The 24,492-nt window shown below is 38.0% G+C and overlaps 1 protein-coding gene across 12 annotated transcripts in view; it reads left to right on the top strand.

The window, feature by feature from the left end:
* Positions 1-24,492, top strand: part of TACC1 (transforming acidic coiled-coil containing protein 1) — a 113,056-nt gene that overhangs the window by 72,159 nt on the left and 16,405 nt on the right. For 6 of the 12 annotated variants that reach the window (XM_079142152.1, XM_079142147.1, XM_079142141.1 and 3 more), the window contains 4 exons: positions 11,067-12,174; positions 15,945-16,005; positions 17,819-18,026; positions 21,337-21,389. In XM_079142152.1, the coding sequence (XP_078998278.1) occupies positions 11,375-12,174; positions 15,945-16,005; positions 17,819-18,026; positions 21,337-21,389 (1,122 nt within the window). In that variant the 5' untranslated portion in view covers positions 11,067-11,374. The remainder of the gene's footprint in view (positions 1-11,066; positions 12,175-15,944; positions 16,006-17,818; positions 18,027-21,336; positions 21,390-24,492) is intronic. The other 6 variants (XM_079142145.1, XM_079142148.1, XM_079142150.1 and 3 more) reach the window with 3 other exon arrangements.

Below are 24,492 nucleotides of genomic sequence, written 5' to 3'. Positions count from 1 at the left end.
TGTTTTTCTAGGAATTTATCTAAGTTGTCTAATTTGTTAGCATAGTTATATATAGTGTCACTTTCTTATTTTTAAGTGGAATCAGTAAAGCCCTACTATGAATTTTGTATAGGGTTGATTTGAGGATCAAATTAGATAATGTTTATGGAAATGCTTTGAAGACTGGGTAAATGTGAATTAGTTTGTTCTAAATTCTTAGTTCTAGGAAAACAGCTTGATTGCACTAGAACAAATTTGAGTTATTTAAAAAATTTCTTTTGCATTTTCACACTCAGTCTCAAAAGTAGACCAGTGTTACCACTCTGTACAGTTTATGAAATTCAACATTTGTGCTGTGCTCCTCCTCTATGAGTGGTATTTCAAAAAAGATACTGTCTCCCTTGTTGCCAAATGAATATGAACTAAGGTTGCATTGAATGGAGAATTAAAATGAGTTTTGGACCTTTTTCTGTTTATTGAAGGGTAGCAGAACATAGATCCTATATTGTCAGGGTCAAAAGGCACTTGTGCTCTTATCCCAGGCTCTGACCCATTCAGTTTCTAACTGGCACTGAGTATTGCTGTTTCCTTTCTTCTCTGAGGAAATGCTGAGCTTGCTCCAGTCATTGGTTTCCTACCTTTCCAGTAGCCCCCATCCCTTAGATAATGCTGTATTCATTCATCCCACACATCTTGCCTCTAAATCAGTGATAAAGTTTCTTTTGAAATGCAGTCTAGTAGGCTTTCAAATATAAAGCTTCTAGGTATATGTATTACTTTTCTGAATAAAAAGGCCAATGCAAAAAGGAAGTAACTTATTTAGAAAGGGAAGTTGGTGATGCAGGAAGTGACCACTTTAAAATCAGAAGTTCAGCAGTGGTAGTGTTTTCTGTGTAAAAACATGTTTGCACCATGAGGTGGCAATCACATGAGAAGATGGTAGTTATCACTTCACGATTCAGCTCTTGCCTGTTATCCAAAGGGGCTTTAAGTGTAGTTTTTTTCTCCTTAACAGGTTTATAAGCCAGTGGACTTACTGTGTGGTTCATTTGTGCCAGAGCCTAGCACAGTTTGCAGGACCTGTAGTAGTGGGTCCATAGTTGTCTTAGAAAATATTCTGTGATTTGATTTAGGGCTTCATGTCCTTATAAAGCTATGAGTTTAAACTAATTACAGAGTGCTGACATTGAACATCTGGCTTGAACCTTTATGTAGGATTTCTTAGTACTGTGACTTACCAGTCAATTGGTTTTATATATTTGTAAAATTCAGTATCAGTGCTAGTCTCTTCTACCCACATGGGGTAAAAGGAGATTAGGTTTTAAGTGAGAAGGATTGTGGCATCTTCTGCATATCTTTTATGTGGTCTTCAGTAGCAGAGATCCACACTTTGGGCCAGAGTTCAGAAATCTAGGTCAGTAGCTTGGTTCCTAGGGTCCTGTTTTATAATTGTCAGCAGTCTTGTTTTATAGTTGTCACATTATAGTGTCAGGAATTGTGTGAAGGTGTGAGATCAACTCCCCAAGTGAGATCAGAACATAGTCGTGAGGTAGGAATAGTTCCATCTGTTGGAGATATCTGGCCTGCCTTGTCATATGCATTCCTTGTCTTCCTAGTGACCAGCCCTCTGCTTTCATCCTGATTCTCAGATGCCTGCGCCTCAGTGGATATGATCATAAAGAGCAATGTACTTGACTCTGTCATCTTCTAAGCATTGACCCTCCACCCTGATACACTTCTTCCTTGGTTTATGATCCCACTTGGGCTTTTCAGGTTTATTCCATAGATGAAGAGAAATAAGATTAATGAAGATGGTTCTAGAATTGACTGGGGGGGCTCTCTAGCGTGATTGAGCTGTGACCTCCCTGCCTGTGCTCAACTAGGTTTTATTGTGTATACATATGTGAATAAATTCTATCCCTTCATCTTGGGAGAAGAAGAGGTATGGCTGGTTGGATTGAGGGTGATAGGCCTGTGGTAGAATAGAGACAAAGGAGAAATGGGTAGAAGAGAATTAGGTTTGAGGTAAGAAGAGATTTTTGTGCTATTTAATAAGAAGAGTTCTAGGCCTCAGGATGGGAGAATGAGTCATTCATTTATACATCTAATAGAATCTCCCCTTATCTCTGTCTTCTGTTACCCAAGATCCAGGGTAGCAAAAGGAGCCCAAATTTCTTTCATAATTTCATAAATAAAAGGTTCATTCTTACTATAGATCTTAGCAACATTGGCATATGATTTTTATTTTTTCCTCATTAAATGAGAACTTTCACCTTTTCACTTAAAGGAAGCACCCTATGGCCTCTCTTTGGCATATCCAGACTGCCAGCATAATTATTCTGGCTATTTGGGGCCATTATTAAGTAAAATGAGTGTTAACTTGAGTACAAGCACCACAGCACTATGACAACTTATCTGATAACTGAGATGCCTACTCAGATATTTTGACAGAGAGATCACATTCTCATAATTTTTATTACAGTTGAGTCATTTCTTGATAGCCACAGGGGATTGATTCCACCTTCTAATCACATGTTTGCATTTGATCTTTCTGGTGGCCAACTCCCATCCTGCAGCCACTTGGATGTGAGATATTGTTTGTGGATTTTAAGGTCAGAAAGAGAGCCAGTGTGTATGTCTTTGAGATTCAGGAGGCTTGTCCAAGTTTTGGCAGCTTTCTCATTTGTCATAACAGATATTTAGAAACCCATAAAAAGGGTCATCTGTAGCTAAAGGAGAGGAAATGATGGAATGAACAAATCTAAGAGGAGCTGACAGGCAGTATTTCAGCATAAAGCTAAAATCTGGGAGGGAAAAATTAAACCATATTTGAGAACATGTCACATCTGAAGTGTTCATACACAAGGACATTGTTTTTCAAGTGCTTGCTCTTTTATGTGTTCTTAAATGTGATTATATATCTTAAAGCACCTAACAAAGTAAGTTCTCAGTGTTTAATTGAAAACTTCTGAGTTTCAAAAATATTTTGAAATAATGAAATTTCCTCTTTTTAAGACTTCAAGGCTCTTCATAAACTTGTATTTTAAACCCCATATATTTTCAGCATAATCTAAAATGTTATGTTTCCCTAAATTCTTAACATCTTGCTATTCTATGCCTTTTCTTTTAAAAATACTATAAAAGGGAGAAAGAACTCTTATTACATGAAAATAGTCTTTATCCTGAATAAGCATCAGAGGCATCTACTGTTGAAGAGCACATGGGGAATTCATGCAGCCTTAGGTTTGGAGAAGGCTGATTATTGAAAGGAAGAGTTTCATTAACAGCAACAGAATTGAAAGTGTTGGTTTATTTTTGGATTTCCTCCGTTTGCTCTGACTCTGTCTCCAGACCTAATCTCTAACTGACTGTGTTCACCAAGCCTCCAGGCAGTGCTGAGCTTGTCAGAATCAAACTCATCAAATGCATTCTGGGAAGGATGCTGGAAAGCTCCCTGGAAGTAGACTTTTAGGAACTACATGATTTTTGTGAAAAGGGGAAGGCATGTACAGAGGTAGGTTAGTTACATAACTGCTTTCAGATGAAAAGTAAGGACTGACAGCTATGGCTAGAACTGAGAATTGTAGAAGATGGGGGAACTGGAGCCTCCTGAGAATTTGTGTGTTTTATTCTTTATTAAAAGTTTCTTATTGGAGCTGGGGTTGTGGCTCAGTGGTGGAGGGCTTGCCTAGCATGTGTGAGGCTCTAGTTTTGATCTTCAGCACCACAAAAAATAAATAAACAAAATAAAGGCATTGTAGGTGGCTACAACTAAAAATTTTTTTTTAAAAAGTTACTTGTCATGTGATTCAAGAAGTTTAGGTTCTGTTCTAGGGCAGAGCTAGGTGTATGGATCAACTGGTTCCAGGACGCTCGCTGATTGACACTGTAAAGTCAAATAAAATCTTACCCAAACATTCCTTTCTAAGTTGTGTGGTTAATTTATGTTCTCACAGCTCCCCAAACTAGTTTAATTAAATGAGCAATCCTCTCCTACCCACTCCCTCTGTACTTTTAGTACTTTCTTTTTTGGTGACAAGACACTGGACTGAGGTGGGGTCTCTTACATGTAGAACTGGGCATCTGCTCTGACCCGGTCAAGAAATGACAGGGCCGGGTGTCTTTTTGGCAGAGTTCCCCGGCTGTCTCCTCAGGCTGGGGACTGAAGCCAGATGAGGGGTGTCTGTTTTCCTTCCTCATTCCTCCATGGCAGGGCAGCGTGTTTTATGGTGTAGCAGATACAGCTTCCGTGACACCCACCCAAACATTGCATAAATCTCAATTCCCAGCCACTTGACTGCTGGATATGAGAACACAGATAACAGTAAGAGCAGAGTGTGGTGCTGAGGCTGTTTGACACAAAGCCCTTTGGTCTGTTTCCATATCTGATACTATCCTCTTGGCTGTAGATTGAGGAAGGCAGGTGGGAGTTTAGAAATGGCAGGAAGGGCCTTCCTTAACCAGTAGAGCCACAGGTGTCCAAGGACAGGTACGGGGGCAGGGCTGGGTTCCAACTTTTGCCTTACACTGAGATGTCTCCTCTTTTTTGTTCTTCCTTCCTCCCCAGTTCTCAGACTGCCTTCTCTGTCCCTGGGTCCTCCCTTTCTAGAGTTTCAGGTTGTTAGTTTAGTAAAAGCAGGAGATGGGTAAGAGAGGAAGGAGGATCTCAAAGGAGAGACTGGAGGCCCCAAAGACTTTGCCCTTTTTCTCATGGAGATTAGGGCAGAAATAAAAGGCTAGGAGAGAGTTGAGTAGAAGGTGATTCTCATAGACTTCCTTCTTTGGGAGGTATGGAATTGATGGTCAAAGCATTTGGATAACAAGAGAAAAAGAACCCCAAGAAGTGAATGAATAATAGAATCTAGGAGGAAGGAAAAAAGAGAGATCTGAGATCACTACTTTCCTTACTTCGAGGTTGCCCTTTACTCTTGAGTTTTCTTAAGCCTAAAGGGAAAGAACACAGAGGTCTTGATTATTAAGGCTCAGAGATCCTGTGAGGGAGAATGGTGGTCAATGTTTAGGGATCATGATAGGGAGAGGTTAAAGGGAGAGAGAAACTTAAAAAGCTCACTACTTTTTCCCCCCTGCAGTGATCAAGATTTTGCTGTACTACAGCCCCACCCCACCCTTTTTTTGTTGTTGTTGCTTAAGGCTTGGGGTTTGTTTTTGTTGTTGTTTTTAATCGTAGTACTAGGGATTGAACGCAGGGGCACTTTACCACTGAGCTACTTCAGCAGCCTTTTTTTATTTTGTTGTTTTTTTGTATCTTGGTTGGTTGGTATCAGGGATTAAACCCGGGGGTGCTTAACCCCTGAACCACATCCCCAGTCATTTTTATTTTTTATTTTGAGTCAGGGTCTCCCTAAGTTGTTTAGGGCCTTGCTAAATTGCTGAGGTTGGCCTAGAATTTGCAATCCCCTGCCTCAGCCCCCAGCCACTGGTATTACAGACATGTGCCACAACATCTGGCCTGTTTTTATTATATTTTGATACAGGACCTTGCTAAATTGCTGAGGCTGGCCTTGAATTTGTAATCCCCTGCCTTCTTAGTAACTGGGATTATAAGCATGTGCCACCATACCTAGCATGTTGCTTAAGTATTTTTAAAGCAAATTCCAGATAACCTGTCATAAATGTTTCAGTGTACATCTCTAAAATGTTCACACTTTTTCATATGTAAGTATGATGCCATTTTCAATAATGTTATTCTTTTAATTTAAGAAGATGGTTAAAATTTGGGTTTTATTTTAGGTTGTTCATCTTTTTTAGGTGAACTTTAAAAAATATCAATTCATATTATACAAATTTGGGTTTAAAATATGGTAAGACTCAAAGGTAAACTTGTGGAATGGAGCTCACTCATAATCCAACTCATGTTGGATTCAGTTTGACTTTTATAGTAATCATATCTACATCTTTGTCTTTAATTGTATCAAATGATTCACAGCCCAGATCTCCTCTTTGAGCTTGCTACCTCCTCAACAACTCTACTGCAAAGTCCTAAAATAACTCTCAACAAGTCCAGGAACAAACTCATGGCCCTACTGCAATAGCCCCAGCCTCTTTTGCTAGTGTTTCCTGAATCTCATTGACTGGTGCTATCCTCATCTAGTTTCAAAAGCTAAAAACTTACAAATCATCTTTGATAAAATTCCTTTACCTCAGTTCCACATATAACTTACCAATCTTAACACCTTATTTTTTACTCTCTCAAATATATTTTTTGTTTTATTAGTATCACCCTCATTGAAGACTCCAAAATAACAGTTTTACTTCATTTTGACCCTTTTCCAGTCCTTTCCCATACTACAACTGGAGTGAACTGTTTAAAACATAAATCTGACTGTATTCCCTGCTGCTTAAAACCCTTTGTGGCTTTTTGTTGTTCTTAGGATAAAGCCAGATTCTTGACAAGGCCTGTAGGACTCTGCAAGCATGATGCCTTTCTATTTTTTCCAGCCTCTTTTCTCTCCCACTTCATTCATTATTTTTTCCTCCTTGGTTCTAGGATGTTGCCACCGAGCTATACCCCCATCCCTTTTTAAAATTCTTATTTTGAGATAGGATGCTTAATTGCTAAAACTGACTTTGAACTTGTGTTCTTCTGCCTTAACTTCCCATGTCACTAGGATTATAGGTATGTGCCACCATGCCCTGCTAATTCAGTGTCATTTAATCAATGTCTTCCCCATAAGAAGGGAGACCTCATCTGTTTTGCCTGCTATTGTATTGCCATTGCCTAGCATAGATCCCAATTCTCTCTCTCTCTCTCTCTCTCTCTCATACACACACACACACACACACACACACACACACACACACATTTGTTAAATTACCCAGTGAATCCATGTTTATAGATTATAATATAGAGTTTCACCATTTAATTATTATAAATCTTTTAAATATTTAGAATCTTGAGACTGTATAAAGGGACCTCTCAGGATCTTTTTAGCTCAAACTTTTCTTTTTTTTCAGTGAGGAAACTGAGGCCCAGTTTGCTAAAGTGACTTGAAAAAGTCCCCAGGTTGGTTAACAACAAAACCAGTACTACTGCTCAGATCCTCTGACCCCTAATCCAAACATTCTCTGTGATTGAGTCATGACTCTTCATTCATTTCCAGAAGGGATTCAGAAGCATAAACTTAGAAAAAAAAAAAAAAAAACCTTAGGGGCACTGAATTGGCCTTGTGTAAAAACCATTCTTTATCATTTCTGAGGGATAGGGTGCTGGCTTCTCTTTGCAGCCATTATATTTTTGGTTAGTTCTGTTAGTTTTCTCTTTTGTTATATTAACAGTTGTCCACATAATCCTTATTTTGTCTTTGATGTGACAATAATTCTAATCCCTTTTACTTCAAGCAAGCCTTAAAATATTCACAGACTCTATTAATGTTCCTTGTTTTCTGGGCTAAACATATTAGTTGTTTACAGACACAGCCATCTTGATTTAACATTTATCTGTGGACCTTCATATTTGTTCATGATTTTTTTTAAGATGAAGAATTCAAAACTGAACTCAGTTGAACTGAATTCACAATACCAGATATCATGTGATCGGGAAGACTATAGGAGACTACAGTGGTCTCCACTTGCCACAGTTTCACCTACTGTGGTCAACCATGGAACAAAAATATTAAATGGAAAATTCCAGAAATAAGTAACTCATAAGTTTTAAATTGTATGCCATTCTGCATAGTGTGATGAAGTTTTGAGTCATCCCACTTCGGCTGCTCTGACAGATCATCTCTTTATTATCACTTAGTTCCAGTCTGGGTTATCAGACTTGTAGTGCTTGTGTTCAGGTTTACCCTTGTTATTCGGCCCCAAAGCATAAGAGTAGAGATGCTGGTAATTGGCTATGCCACAGGGAAGCCTAAAGTGCTCCCTTTAAGTGAAATGGTGAAAGTTCTCTGCTTAATAAGGAAAGAAAGAAAATTGTATGCTGAGGTTGCTAAGATCTGTGGTAAAGCTGGATGCTGTGGCACCTGCCTATAATCCCAGTGACTCGGGAGGCTAAAGCAGGAAGATCGAGAGTTCAGAGCCATCCTCAGCAATGGCAAGGCACCTAAGAACTCAGTGAGACCCTGTCTCTAAATAAAATACAAAATAGGGCTGGGGATATGGCTCAGTGGTTGAGTGCCCCTCAGTTAAATCCCTGGTACCACCCCCCAAAAAAATATTTTGTGTAAAAATGAATCTTCTGTGAACTTAAGAAGAAAGAAAAATACATTCGTGCCAGATTTGCTGTTACACCTTAAGCTGCAAAAGCTACAGCTACAGTACGTGATAAGTGCTTAGATCAGATGGAAAAAGCATTAAATTGTAGGGTTTGGTACTGTCTGTGGTTTCAGGCATCCACTGGGAGTCTTAGAACATATCTCCGTGGGATGCTTTAACATGCATATATGGTTTGGTGGTGAGGCCATGGAGTTTGGACAGAATTTGGTTTGCATACTGATTAACATTAGATTTAGTAAAATAATTAATACTGATAATTCATACTGATTAACATTCATACTGATTAACATTAGATTCAGTAAAATAATCCCGGTGAACTCTTAGTCCATTGACTGGTTCATACAAACCTTCAGTACATTTTACTAAATATTGTTGTCAACCTAAATAACAAACAAAGATTCTCTAAAAAATAATGATATTTATTTGGGAATAGCAGAGCATTGCAATCGGAATACACAGGCCATAGTCATTGAGACAAAGGAATTTTTTTTTTTTTTTTTTGCGATGCTGGGGATTGAACCCAGGGCCTTGTGCTTAGGAGGCAAGCACTCTACCAACTGAGCTATCTCCCCAGTCTCAGACACAGGAAATTTTTAAAAGTAAAAATGAGGAAGATTACATCAGATATTTTCAAATAATCCTTGGCTTCAGTGATCAATAATGGGAGTTTCATAAAACTGAATAGTCTCTTAACTGAACCTGGTGCACATATGTGACACACATGGATATTTGCAGTCCTGGGTTTTACTTTTGTTTTTGTTTTTGTTTTTTGGTACTGGGGATTGAACCCAGGGACACTTTACTACTGAGCCACATCCCCAACCCCTTTTGATTTTTATTTTGAGACAGGGTCTCACTAAATTGCTTAGGGCCTTGCTGAGGCTAGCCTTGAACTTGTGATCCTCCTGTCTCAGCCTCCTGAGCCTCTGGGATTACAGGTGTGTCCCACCCCCACTCACTCACCCTCCTTCATCCATCTCACTTGCAGTCTTAGGTTTTTGATTATATGTTTTATTATCGTTTGTCTTCCTTTTCCTCTTAACACAGGTAAACAATTAGTAGTATATTCACAACAGTTTGTGTATATGGAGAGAAATAATAGAATCAGCACCTGAGTGAAATGGTACGCTTTAAAATGTTGTTGAAAGTTGGAATGTAGCTCAGTGGTAGAGCATTTGCCTAGCATGTGTGAGGCCCTGGGATCAATCCCCAGCCCTGCAATCAATCAATCAATATATAAATAAATAAACTATAAAATAAAATCTCATTAAAACTTCATGTTTGTGGTGCATGCCTATAATTCCACAAATTTGGGACGCTGAGGCAGGAGGATCTCAAGTTCAATTCCAGCCTCAGCAACTTACCAAGAACTAAGCCACTTAGTGATACCCTGCTTCAAAATAAAAAACAAAAGGGACTGAGGATATAGCTTAGTAATAAAGTACCCTGGGTTCAATCCCTAGCACCAAAACAAAAACAGAAAAACTTCATGTGTAATACAACTTAGTTTAAACTCTTTATTATGAAAACTGCAAGACTATACAACAGAAAAGAGTTAAAACCTGTTATATACCCATCCCTAGATAACAGTTATCAACATTTTGCCATATTAACTTCATCCTTAAAAAATTCCTTTTGAAATATGTGAAAGCAAATCCCAGATATCAAGCATTAAGGGTTTATTAAAATTGCAGTATTAATAATAAACATATTTCATGACAAAACTTAAATTGGACATTTTCAAAATATGCCAAACTTTTCTGTGGAATAAATACTTTTTTTTTTTTTTTTTTTTTTTTTTTACCATTACCATTACCCTATTATGATCCTAAAGGAATTGTGAAAAAGATGTGTGAATGCTTTTAAAAATGTTGTCAGTGATACTCAGCTCTTTGATCCTGGATTAGGATTAGGAGATAGAAATTGTAGGTCATCTCTTGAGTTTTCTTTTGAAATCATGAGCTATGATAAAAACCATTCACTCAATTTTCTCTGATATTCTATTATTTCAGATATCTGAGTCAGAAAAACAGTTTGTGCTTTACAGATATTCCGTCATTTACACTTTCTAATATTTGCTGCATTTTTTCTAGTAAAACCCAAGTTAAGAAAAATCTTATTTTTCACAAGTGACCTAAAGAATTCCTGACCTAGCCTAGAGAGAGAAGTTCTAAGGAAGTAATAACATTGCTTCAAAGTTTGTGCCTTAGTTATGGAAGGGCTATTTGTTTTTAAAGCCATTTCTGAATGTACTTTTCCAAATTCGCTTTTTTATTTGACTCTTTTGGTTTTAACATCCACCAGGGTGTTTCTGTGCTGGTGTTTTGTTTACTTGTTTTTGAAAGAGTCTATTCAGTTCTATTCTGTAGAATAGGTAGGACTTGTATTTTTAATACCCTAAGTTTCAGTTCTGCTTATTGTGTAAATTACAACCCTGGAACTGTCAGGCTGAACCTGTGATCAGTGCTGACCTGCCTCCCTTTAACCAGGCTATTGGTGTCTGAAGATTCCTCTAAACCAGTTTTAACCTACAAAATGTTATCATCACATAATAGGCATTGCAGTAGACCCTTCTTTTACTTAGCCTTCTTCTAAATGGCTATCCTCTTGGTATAATTTGTATTCATATCACTTGGATAATGCACATGGATGATTTGGGATAAGAAAACTTATTTTAGAGTGTAGTTTCTTTTTAGGCAGTACTGTCATCTTTGCTGAACTTTAAAAGAGAGATACTTAATGAAAGCAAAGAGGGAAGAACTTGCCATTTGTCTGTGTGAATTCAAGTAGTACAGAATATTTACCAATGTCAGAATGATGTTTAATAGATGACTTTTATTTTGTTTTAGAATCACAAGAAACTGATGAACACCTGGTAGCAGAAGTGGTTAGAAAATGTTCATCTGAGACTGGTTTTAGATCTTCAGAAAATGAGGAGTCACAGCTGGCCATTGATTCTCACTCAGTCAAGGATGTCAAAGAAGAACCTCAACATGATATTAGCAAGATTTCAGTAGTGAGGCCATTTTCAATAGAAACCAAGAATTTCACAGAAATCTCAGCATCTCTTGGAACAGAAGCAGCCCATGACTGTGTAACTGCAGTCTCAGGTGAGGCTCTGCTCTCCAGTGCTCCAGAAGCCACCCAGGACAAGGCAATGACAGAAGGCAGCATGGGGGTTATGCTTGATGCTTCTGCAGAGGCCAGTCTGAAAGCTGAAAGCTCTTGTCCAGAGCCTGTGGCCAGCAGAAGCAAGCTGAGAAAGCCCAAACCTGTCTCCCTAAGGAAGAAAATAATTGGGGGAGCATTCTCTGAAACGGAAGCTGTCGTGGAGGGCACACTTCTCACCAAGGCACCATTCGGTCCTGATGAACTGGATAAGAACACACAGCTTTCTTTGCTAAGAGGTGCTGGAAGCCAGAAATCTCTCCCTGACATTAATGAAACTTCAGGCACTCTCAGTAGTGACACCAGTGACTCCAGGGTTGAGCTACAGGAGGAGTCAAGGAGCTCATCTCTCAAACTTGAGTTTGATTTCACAGAAGACGTGGAGAATGTAGAGGCCAGGAAAGCCCTTCCAAGGAAACTTGGCAGGAAACCGGGTAACAGAATGACTCCCAAGATACCAAAAGATGGCATCAGTAAGCCAGTAGGTGTAGAACAGCCTGCAGACCCAACAGCCAGAGACACCCCTCTCTCCCAGCCGTCTTCTAAGCTAGACATTAGTCAGTGGGATCACCCCAGTTTTAATCCCTTTGGGAGCCACTCCATTCTACAGAACTCCCCACCCCTCTCCTCTAAGGGCTCCTACCACTTTGACCCAGATAACTTTGATGAATCCGCGGATCCCTTTAAATCAACTACGGCTTTAACAAACAGTGACTTTTGTTCCACCACTGGTAATCATGTTAATGACATCTTAGAGTCACCCAAGAAGGCAAAGTCGCGTTTAATAACGTGAGTGACAGTGGGTGCTGGGTGTTGTGTTCTGTGTATCTCTGAGTTTGGCAGCCAGCTGCTTTTGGTTTTGGTGAACTGCATTTATCTTTGAGGTGCAGTGGGGCAGACACAAAGCTTATAACTTTATGCTGCAATCTTTGCTATATTGCCTAACTCCTATGTGGAATCAGAAACTCTAGAGATTTCCTTTGTAGATTTCTGCCTTATTTCTGAATCCTCAGCTTATTTGGCTAAGTTCCCCTCATACTTTTTTTAGGTTTAAATCAGGTAGAGGTTTGATGGTTTTCAGAAATCCTTGCTGGGAAAAATTCCAGGCCTACAAATACCTGTCTAGTGTCAGTTACATGCAAAATGGGTCTTATGGAAGTCTTTTAAATAGAAAGCAAAAGCAGAAACTTATTTTTGTTTTTTGGAAAACTACCACAAAAAGTTGTTGAGAATTCTTGTCTCCATGTGTGGTTTCTGGTTCACTAGCAAAAAGGCAGATTTCTGATAAGAATATTTTAAATTATCAGTTAAATCTGAGTAAATTAATCCTTTGTTGTGTGCTCCCCTCCTCTTTTCTCCTGGGATACTTGGATCAACTTTTGCACGTCTTTGGAGTCCCTGGAGTGATCCCTCAGGTGATATTCCATGTCAAGCTTCAGTTTAACTTTGTTATGGGATTACCTTATCACAGTAGTTAAATCAAATAGATGACAGTCTAGCCTTGTGTGACCCTGTGGCATTTCACTAAAAGTTAAAGAAGGACTAACAAAATGGAGGATGAAATGTGAAAAGGGAGTATGAGAAGTACCATATTGTAGTTCTTACGCGATAAGTTGCAGAAATGTTTTTCAGCATTACTCTGACTAATAAGAAACACACCAGGTGGTGAATTATACTGGAAAGGAAAATATATCCAGAGATTGAAAGAGCACAGATATCCATTTCAAGACCAAGGAGGTTGAGGAATGTAGTTCTTCAGCAGCCCTCCAGGATGTCTGAGGGGAATGAAATGTCATTAGTAGCTCTGGATCTGTTATCTGATTATGTATGAGCAGTTAAATGGTTGTTGAAAAACTTGGATGGGTGTCTACACAGTCCACTTTTGGTTAGGTACCTATGTGTAGATAGCACTTGGGGCATGTACTGGGCATGTTGCCACCCTGATACTTCCTCCTCTAAATATGAGAAGCTTCTGCATACCTAAGTGTGTAAGGAGTCACTTGGGAGCCTTCTTTTCAGTTACATACTGAAGTGTGTATGTAGTCAGTGCACTCATGTTAATGAGATTGAATCTGGACCAAAGAAGGGAAATGCTATTGTATGCTTTATGTTCAGTACCAGGAAGCACCCTCTCTTGAGTTCTACCATCCTTACCTGGTAGCATTTTCTTCCTATTCTGTTTTCATCAAATGAACTTCCCAATCTAATATACCTTTATATATATATTTATATATATATATTTATATGTATATATATACACACATACACACACATATACACACATACATATATATATGCCTTAAAAATTCTTGCACAATCAAAACTCTCATTTTCTTTTCTTCTAGAAAACAGTGCTAGATTGCTTTTATAATGCTAGGATTTTAGTTAGCAGAGCCCTTCATTTGTACAAAAGACTGAACTATTACATTTGGTGGTAGCATCTAGTAGATAGTTTGGCATGACATTCAAAAAGATGTATAAGAGCTGGGAATGGCAGCGCACTCCTGCAATCTCAGCAACTCAGGAGGCTGAGGCAGAAGGATTATGAGTTTAGAGCCAACCTCAGCAATTTAATGAGGTCCTAAGCAGCTTAATGAGACCCTGTCTCAAAATAAAACATAAAAAAAGGGGGCTAGGGATGTGGCTCGGTGGTTAAATACCCCAGGTTTAATCCCCAGTACCAAAAAAAAAAAAAAAAAAAAAAAAAAAAAAATATATATATATATATATATATATATATATAATTAGCTTCTAGATTCCACTGTAAAATGGAGAAACCAGAACATCAGTGGAATTTTGCTGACCAAATAAGATAAATTATGTGACATCATCTTAAGCTTCTTAGTGATACATACCCACCCTATTGTAGTGATATCTGAATATCTTTTCAACTGTACTTTTGTTCATGTATCACCTTTTATCTGGATGACTAGACAATTAAAACTAAATGTGCCCAGTAGTGAAATATGTTTTTAAAACATTTACACATATTTGGAAGTTTATTTCTCTTCTGTAAATTTGAGTATTTGACATTTCTCAGTATGCCATTCTCTAACTCCATTAGAGATGAGGTGTCGTTAATCCTTCACTCACCAGTGCTAACATTCATGAAGATGTCATTTTTAATTTGTATCTCACCTCATAGAAAGAACTGTGCAGCTTTTACATCTACCAGAATAAGATAAATATTCTCGTCTTCACACGATTTTTTTCTACATCTGTCTGTCTCTTTCCTGTCTCTAATTTTGTTGGTGCATCAGGACTACTGAGCAAGTGAAATTTCTCTGTTTTCTGTTGTAAGTACTTTTGCTGTTGTTTCTGTTTGGCCCTGGGACTGTTGGCAGTTTCCTCTCCCATCCCTGCCCCGACTATCTTTCCATAGCATGTTGGCTTCTGTTTTTGAGTTTGATCTTCTGATTATTATTATTTTGCATTTCATTTGCCCACTTCATGAGTCAGCTTAGCCTTGCAATTGTACGTACCTAAAGGAGTGGAGATGCCCTACCCGCCTTAGGTGCGAGAGCTTATGCCCCCTGCCTTGGCACACGTCATGTGGCGCTTTAAATACCAAGAGCTGGCTTGGCCTCAGGATCATCACAGCAGTGGTTTGAGAGACTGCTCTGCTATCTAATGTAAATAATTGAATTTTTTAATAAGAAAAGACTGCTGACTTGGAGCAGGTAATTAATTTTACTGATAAATTTTCTTGAGTCACTTCAAGTTTGGTGGCAGCAGGTAGCACTTAGAGCATTAGGGAAAGAAGACCATTGTATTACTTTATGTACTTGTTTTTAATTTTTTTTCCACCAAAGAAAAGCAAGTTGTAAATAATTCTTCTATTGGTCAAAGTGGCATTTTTTACTGAAAATTTTAAGTTCATTGAAATAGAGCAGAATCTGAATTAGTCCTGTGATCACAAATTATGTACTAGTCTAATACTAACAGGTAGTTTGTTTTCCACAGTTCTGGACTTTGTATAGTAAGTACATGGTGTTCGTCTTCCATCTTATTCCTTAATAAGACTGGTAACAATTAGTTAAAATACTTTTATACCTTGTTTACCACAGTTCTTTTCTGTAAGCACCTAGGTATAGGCTGGAGCTGTCTTAAGAGGCTTCTCTTGGCTTTTAGTGCAATAAAGAATTTTTAAAGAATCTCGTCCAGCGTGATGATTTTTCTGGTAAGCGTCAAAGCCAAGCAAGTAAAGACCAGAAGAACCAAATGTCTAGCTGCAAGGCTATCTCATCTAAAAGGATTTTGGTGGTATATAATTAAAGATGGTAGGGGTCAGAGTACTGGTACTTGGCAACACATAGAAGTGAGTAAGGTGGTCTTTTCAGAGAAGGAACCCAACTGTCCTCCTTTGCTTACCCTGTCTCTTGGGAGAAGATTCAGAGGCAGCAAAGCTGTCTCTACATCTCTACCGCGCAGGTGTATGATTCATGTGATGCCATATGCTTTGCTTCTATCTGCACACACTGCGCTCTGCTCCATCTCATACCTTGAAAGTTGGCATTGTGATTCCAAACTGTCCTGTTGGTGTTTTTTTCTCTTTCCAGGAGTGGCTGTAAGGTGAAGAAATACGAAACTCAGTCTCCTGCTTTGGATACTTGTTCTCAGGTAAGACTGTGCCTGTCAACAAATGTCTCTTAGACCTGTAGTCCCCTGACTAGAGTTTGCTTCCCCTGGGGGAGGTTTTTAGACATTTTCCAATGGGTCTTTGAGTACTCATCTTTAAGAAAACCAATTTTCAGATACTTAGTGTCCTAAAATCATCTGGGAAGTTCCCTAAAGACTAGGGAACTCTTTCACAATGACCCTTTTTTTTTTACTTTTTAGAAAAATTCTCATTCTAAATCCTAGAAAGGTGTTCACAACAAAGTGTGAAAAATTCCAGGGCACAAAAGGGAAAATTTGAAATATTGGTGTAGGTTCTCAGAAGGTAATTGACTTTACTAACTGAATAATAATTTTTTTAAGTCAGGTGGTTTTCCTGTTTATTGCTTTCAATAAGATAGGAGGTTCTGAGTTGTCAGCTGATAGATCATTAAAACTAAGTACTAATGATAGAATCTTTGGCACATAACTTGGGAAAGCGTTCAGAGATCTGAAAGACGTTTCTATTATAAAACTTTTCTTTCGCTTCATGTATCTATTTATGTAAATAAGTTGATTATTGATTATTAAAGTGGAAACCAGGAACAAAATTGATGCTGATGCTTATTTAATCTTAGCAATAAATAATATCCATCCATGACTATATGAAGTAATTGGGAAACAAAATCAGGTTTATCTGATTGTAGTGAGATCCTTTTTTTAACCTTTATTTCAGCATAACTATAATTACAGAAATGTACTCATATTGGTTAACAGAATCAATTTAAGTTTAACTCATCCTATACAATTTGGACCAGAAACTTAATGTGTAGCTTAAAATATTAAGAAAGGGGTGGAGGGATTGCAACACGAGTTATTTTGTTCTTCATCTATTACAAATGTATGAAAGGCCCTCTCTCAAATTTTACCAAAACAGGCAGCAAGAACAATGAGAAATTACTTTTGCTTTGCTCAAAACAAAATAAACCTTTTATTGCATTATAAAAGTTTTTTTAATTGGTGCTACACAATCTCCTTTTGTGTTTGACAGTACTTACAAAAAATTGCACGATTTTAAAGATATATCATGCATTAGTTAGTACATTTTTTTCTCCATAAGAAAAAATTTTAAACTAAGAGGCTTATGGTCAAAGGAAAAAAAAAATTAAATTTTAACAGAGAAATAGAATAGAAGGAAACTTTAAAGACTTTTAGTCACATAAGTATATTTCATTGGGATAGTTTTTTGATGGAAGTGGAGTGGAAGTACAAATTCAGAAAGGAAAAAGAATAATATAAATTTATGACCACTAAAGAACTTGTTTGTGTAGATTTAAAATGGGTCACTGGGTATCAAATCACTAGAGTAAATTGCATTAGACAAGATCAATATTTAGAATATGCCAGATATTTCATCTTTTGCAACTATTCAAAGATAACTTATCTTAAAGATATTTGTTATTAATTATTTAAATATACTTTTTGTGTTGAGAAGCTTTTAGATGAGACTTGAAAACAATGAGATTCATGGATTTTTAAAAAATTAAGAGATAGCTGAGCAAAAAATTTTGTGAAAACCATTGTTTTTAAATCTCTTGGAATGTTTGCTTATAAATTTGGGCTAGAAAAATTGAGATTTTTCAAACCTTGAACCTACAAAAGCTAGGTTCTAGAGAAAATAGTATTTCATGATTGAAAGACTCCACCTTCCTCCTACCTTGGTACCTGATTCTGCGATTAATTCCATTGTATTGTGGCCACTTGCTCCATTCCTGGAGTGTCACTTTTCCCCATTGTTTGCCTTCCTAATAGGTAGTCTCTTTGTTGCTTTTCCCAGGATGAAGGGGCAGTGATCTCCCAGATTTCAGACATTTCCAATAGGGATGGCCATGCTACCGATGAGGAGAAACTGGCATCCACATCATGTGGTCAGAAATCAACTGGGGCCGAGGTGAAAGGTGAGCCAGAGGAAGACGTGGAGTACTTTGAATGTTCCAATGTTCCTGTGTCTACCATAAATCATGCGTTTTCATCCTCAGAAGCAGGTATGGAAGCATATCTTCATCTTTCCTATCTACATAAGCATAGAAATGCCTAAAAGTAAGAGGTACCCTAGATAAGAGAATTGGGTCACTTGAGAGATGGATTTAGAATGCTGATCTACACTTTGCTTTATCTAGAAAAGAGACACAGGAAAGTGCTTTTTGAAGTACTAGGGACATAAGGATGAGTGTGAAATTATGTTCAAGACACTATTGCTTGTATTTCCTTATAACTTTGTATTAATGGTGGCCTATAAATATGTCATAATTCTTTGTAATTATTGTGCTCACTGTTTAACGTCCAGAAATGATAACAATTAGCACGTATAGTGCCTTTCCTTGTGCAGGCCTTGTTCCAAGTTCTTTGCATATACTAACTCCTTACTCCTCACTAACTGCTGCTCTTTTTATTATTCTTCAGAGAAACAAAGTGAGGCACAGAAGCTAACTTGACCAAGGTCACTTGGCTAGTGTAGGAGAGGAAAGGGATATTTTTTCCTTTCTCGTTGCAAGGTTCCTAGCTGAGATCTCTCTATAACAAAAGACAGACTAATGAGAAAAACATACAGATTTATTTTATCCAAGTTTTACAAGGCACAAGAGCATTTCAAAATGAAGACCCAAAGATACAGGGAAGACTGTTTTTATGGATAGTTATACGAAAGTACAATTAGAGGACAAAACAGTAGATCTGCAGAGAACTTATAGCAGGGCCTCTTTGTTGAGATTCCTCTCAGTGTCTCTGTCTTCGAGGATGAGAATGCTCTTTTCCTCTGAATATTGGGAGTACCTCTCTGGAACAAGGGTCTTATGACCTGTTATCAGGGGAAGATCAAAGAATTCTTTTACAGCCTGGATCAGGGGAGGAGGACAGACCTTCCTGCTTCCTCAAATGATGAGGTACCATATTTGGGGGGCAATGTGCTCTGAACACTGTCAGAAAATGGTAGAATTAATTGGAACCTAAGCAGTCTGTTTTTACGACCTTTAAACTGTAGTGCTAAAGTGTAGAATGATTATTTTCATTGTACTAGGCTACTATAAGTTTGTTACAGGTGCAACAAATTGAAATTGACCAGTACCTTGTAAAATCCTCCCCAGTTTTCTAATGAAAAACCTCAACTAACTTGGACTGAAGCCTCTTCCTATAGGAGGACTCTTCATGTCACTTTAGAATGAAGATCCTATTTTAGGTTCCATATAACATCTGTGACCTTAAACTTAACTTATGAAAAAGGTTTGGAAACATGTTCCTGACTGTATTCAATATTATTAAAAACTTAGATTTTCTTAAGCAACACAATTTAACTGTAGGCTTTTTCTTAGCGTTTAGAAAGTCATGCTCTGACATCTGCATCAAAGATAACAGAACAAAGAAAATGAACTTTGAGCAAATTATTCTCCTCAGCCACCTCCTAGCACCCCAGGCCTTAGTTTCCCATCCGTCTTACTCAGTTTACTATTACTATGACAATTAACTGAGATAATCAGCTTATAAAGGGAAAAGTTTTATTTTGGCTTTTAGCGGTTTCAGTCCATGATCAGGTGGCCCATGGCTTTTAGGCCTGTGGCTGGAGTTGCCCAAGCCCAGTGGTGGGGAGAATGTGATGGAGCACAACTGCTCACCTTATGGCCAGGAAGCAAAAGAGATAAGAAAGAGGGTGGAGTCCCACAGTCTCTTTCAAGAGCACACCCCCAGTGACCTAAGAACTTTCCACTAGGCCCCACTTATTTAAGATTTTGCTATCTTCCAACAGTACTATCCTAGGGACCAACCCTTTGGTGGACATTAAAGATCCAAGCTATAGCCCCTTGCATAACCCAAGTATACTGAGCATTGTTCCTGGTTTCTTTCTCTAAGGCCTTCTTCACCATTACTCCTTTTACCCTAGTTTCTCAAGGTTAATTCTTAGTACTCATACCCATACTTGTTTCTTGTACATATCTGAAGTTACTTTCTTTGACATTTCCTACATAAATTCCACCTGTTCTTCCAGGTCTCTCTGAATGTTTCTTGGATCCCAGTATGCCCTCTGTTCCTGCCATGTTTATTCTTACCCTTCCAATTCCATAGCACCAGTGCTGTACAGTCATTGTAGGAGGGTGGCTTTTATATCTGCCTTATTTGTCTCCACGTTAGGGCTTCCTAGAGGTATGTCTTTGAATTTCCTTTGACACAAGTACACGGTAAATATTTGTTGAAATATATTTTTTCCTACTGGAGGAAATACCCTGAAGAGGAATTTCTATTAGATAATAGTGCAGTCCTCAAAGTTGGTAAATAAGCTATTTGGCTTTGGAAAGTGCAAAAGATTTAAACAGGCTGTTAAACTGTAACTTAGCTCTATCAAAGGAGCACACCAGAGCTGTGGTCATTGGAGACATAGTGGTGTTACAGGCTCTGGTACTGAAATCCAAGACTGTTGGCTGGAGAGAGTCACCTTGGAGGTGTGTCTTGATGGATACATACATGGGTGTTCTTCTGGAAGCAAGAAACTCACAGTGATGGGCGGGAACCTTCTGTGTTGGTACAGCCTCACTAGCTTTTTGTGAGTACAGGGCAAATGGGAAAATGAGGTTTTAGTGAGGAATTTGGGCCTGAACTTACTGGTGTGGGGAGACTTGGAAGGGTTTTTAGCAGGAAGAGTGACTTAAAACATGTGTTTCAAATAACTGTTGATCAAAATAATATTTAATTATTGCTACATAGAGGATTGTAGCTTTAAATTTTGGAATACTTTTCAGTATCATTAGATTTTCTTCATTGAGGACATACTTTGTTTTGGTTTTTTATTTGTTTGTTTGATTTTATTACAATGTCACTTCTGGTGGTAGACGGAAAAATAGACTTCACAAAAGGTAACCATTTAGAGGGTGTAGAGAAGATAATAAACAGTTTTGCAGACTCAAAATTTAAAACTTCATATTTTATATGCTATATTAATTAGATTGAGAGTGAGTCCTTCTGGGCTGGAATTTAAATTCACTTAGACTTGGTAATACAATAACACTCAGTGTTATAGTTTCCTCTTCCTGAAATAATACCATGGTTAGTACGACTCATTTGCTGAACTTTTCAGTGGTCACAAGGGGGCAGCCTTGATATTCTTTCTGTCTGACCGTTGACATTCTGTTGATGACTTTTTAACACTAAACAGACAGAACTCAACAGAATGCAAGTACTCCTTTTAAAGTCTCAAAACATTGTTGGTGTGTTTGTAGTCACTTTGGGCCTATACTGAAGTTCACAAGTCTTTCACTAGGAAGGAAAGGAGCTTCTTGGAATAACTATAAAAATGACTTTCTGTTTTAGATGTAGAGAAAGAATCGTGCCAGAAGATGGAAAAAGACGGATCTGCTGTGCTTGTAAGTTTGCAAATTTGGATGGACGAGGTGGAACTCTGATTTTCTTCAGTATTTGATTTGAAGCCATGTTAATTTGTTAAATTCTAGTCGTTGTTAGGTAATGATGATGAAATTGTGTATTTCATATATACATATGACACATTTTCTTCACACAAAGAACTCATAGTTTATGCATAATGTTCTGTACAATAGCCAGTAGCCACATTTGACTGTTGAGTGCTTGAACTGTAGCTAGTCTGAATTGAGATGCCCTGTATGTTTGAAATACAAACCATATTAAAAGACTTATTACCCTTCAAAATGGAATATCAAATGTCACAGTAACTTTTTATATTGACTATAGGGTAAGATGATATTTTGGATATATAGAGTTAACTAGACTATATTATTAAAATTAGTTCCACCTTTTTCTTTTTCTTTTTTGTTGTGGCTACTTGAAAATTAAAAGGTTCAGGGCTGGGGATATAGCTCAGTTGGTAGAGTGCCTGCCTCACAAGCACAAGGCCCTGGGTTCAATCCCCAGCACCGCAAAAAAAAAAAAAAAAAAAAAAAAGGTCCATATGACTTCCAGTATATTTCTGTTGAAGTGTACTGATAGTAGATACAAAATGCAAACCAACAATACCCTGTGAAAATGTTGTAACAGAATGTGTTTCAGGGGCTGTGGGAGCCAGGACTGTCTGACTACATGGCAGGTGTTGAGGTTGGATATGAACTAATTAAAAGCAAAAAAGGTTTTTTCAGTACTGGGAATCGAACCCAGGGGCCCTCTATTATTGAGCTACATCCCCAGGAGCCCCCATTCTCCTCTTTTTTTTTTTTTTGAGACAAGTTGGTTCAATAAAAAATAAATAAATAATTTTTTTAAAAAGAGAGAGGAAGCTAGGAACAGTGACGCACATGTATAATCCTAGTGGCTCTGTAGGCTAATGCAGGAGAATCCAGAGTTCAAAGCCAGCCTCACCAACAGTGAGGTGCTAATTAAGTGACTCAGCGAGATCCTATCTCTAAATAAAATACAAAATAGGGCTGGGGATATGGCTCAGTGGCCGAATGCCCCTGAGTTCAATCCCCAGTACCCACTTCCCACCCCAAAGCTGGCAAAAAGGAGAGAGAGGAAGATCTAGGAATGGGGTTTAAAGCCAGAATGGTCCTCAGTTCACTAAGGTGCATTGTTTAAATGAGACTGTTTCCCTGTCTGTGAACATCAAGAAGCAAAAATATGGAATGCTTCACGAATTTGCATGCCATATTTGCACAAGTGCCATGCATATCTTCTCCATATTGTTCCACTTTTAGTATATGTGCTGCTGAAGTGAGTACTTTTTTTTATTTTTTAAGTAGGGTTTCACTAAATTGCCCAGACTCACCTCAAACTTGCTATCCTTTGATCTCAGCCTCCTGAGTAGCTGATGCCACCGCACCCAGTCACAAAAATCTTTTTTTATCTCTTTACTTTTTTTAGATATATAAAAATAGTACAAAAAATTCCTATATCTTACCCATTTTCTTCAAATCTTTAACATTTTATATACAATACACTTATCAAAATCACTAATATAGTAACACTGACACAGTGCTATTAATTAATAGCACTTTTTCAGAATTTTTGCAATTGTCCCACTGATGTCCTTATTCTGGTGCAGGCTTCAGCACAGGATCCCATTTTGCATTTAGCTATAATATACTTAGTCTCCCTTCATCTGTGACAGTTCCTCAGTCTTTGTCTCTAATGACCTTGACAGTTTTGAAGAGTTCTGTTCTGTTAATTGTAAAGTACATCTTTCAATTTGGGTTCCTTCGATGCTTTTTCATGACTAAATTCATTTTATTTGTCTTTGGCACAGATTTAGCAGAAATAATGATGTAGATGTCAATGTGTTCCCTTTTTTTTGGTAGAGTTAATTTGATCACTTGATTAAGGTAATGTTTGCCAGTTTTCTCCATTTCAGTACATTCTAAAGGGGGAATAGCATTGGCCAGGCAGATAAGGCAAGAAAGTGCATTACAGGTAGGAGTGTTGGCCTATGTAAAGTCAGAGATCAGGAAGAAGTATGAATTTTATAAGGAATTATGAATATTAATAATCTCATGTGACTGGAGGATACTGTGCATTTGGACAGCAAGAGGCAAGTAATCAGGGAATATAGATACACTACCAGGAGGTTTGAAATTTGGTAAAATTGGTAAACGTGTGAAAGTTTTAAGCAAGAAACAGTGTGACTAGTTACAGTTTAGTAAATGCAATGGAGGCTGGAAGAGGGTTAGCAGGTAGAAATGTTGCTGCTTGGTGACATGACGTACATGGTGGCTGGGGTAGGGGTGGTAATGAGAGAAAATTAAGGCTGCTTGGTTGTTGCCCTGAGTATCCAGGTGGTCATTATTGCTGGATAAGGCCCAAAGGGGCCTTGTAACATATGGTACCACTTTCTGCCTAGTTGTCACAAATCTTGATGTCATTTTTTACTCCTTCCTCCCCCTTGCTCCCAGTCAAGATATGTGGCTTTTATTTCCAGAACATATCATAAACCCATCTCCTCTTTCTCAGCCCATGGCTATTACTGGTCCCATTTTTATGATGGTGGCAGTTTTTAATGTGTCTTTCTGTTTCCAGGCGTAGTCTCTCATCCTTTGGCATAAGTCAGCATAATGTGTTTTAAACACAAAACTAAACACTTTATTCCTTGCGTAAAGCTCCCCATGGGCTTCCCCTATCTTAAGGATGTGTTCAGACTTATTATGGTCTGCATGATTCTCCACACTTGACACTCCCTGTGTGGAATTTTTTTTTTTTAAAGTTCTGTGACCTACCTCTTTGAGCCATTTCCCTGTTCTCCCTGATTCCCTATAAGATTATAAGCATGGGATGGGGGGCACTGTGACTATATTATTGGCTGCTACACCCCAGGATCCACCACCATAAATATTGCTGGATGTAGGAATCAGTAAAATAGAGGGCAGAATTGTAGAGTTAATTTTTAGATATGCGCCTTTAAGTTATCCATGTGACCATTTTCTCAGTCCTTATATCCTTTAGGCAGTTATGGATATAGAACATGAGCTCAAGAAAAGTCTGGGTTGACTTTAATAATTCTAAGGGACC

The sequence above is a fragment of the Sciurus vulgaris genome (assembly GCF_902686455.1).
Source record: "Sciurus vulgaris genome assembly, chromosome: 5".
Classification (NCBI taxonomy): domain Eukaryota; kingdom Metazoa; phylum Chordata; class Mammalia; order Rodentia; family Sciuridae; genus Sciurus; species Sciurus vulgaris.
Note: the sequence above shows the minus strand (reverse complement) of the source record. Positions and strands in the feature narration are given on the sequence as shown.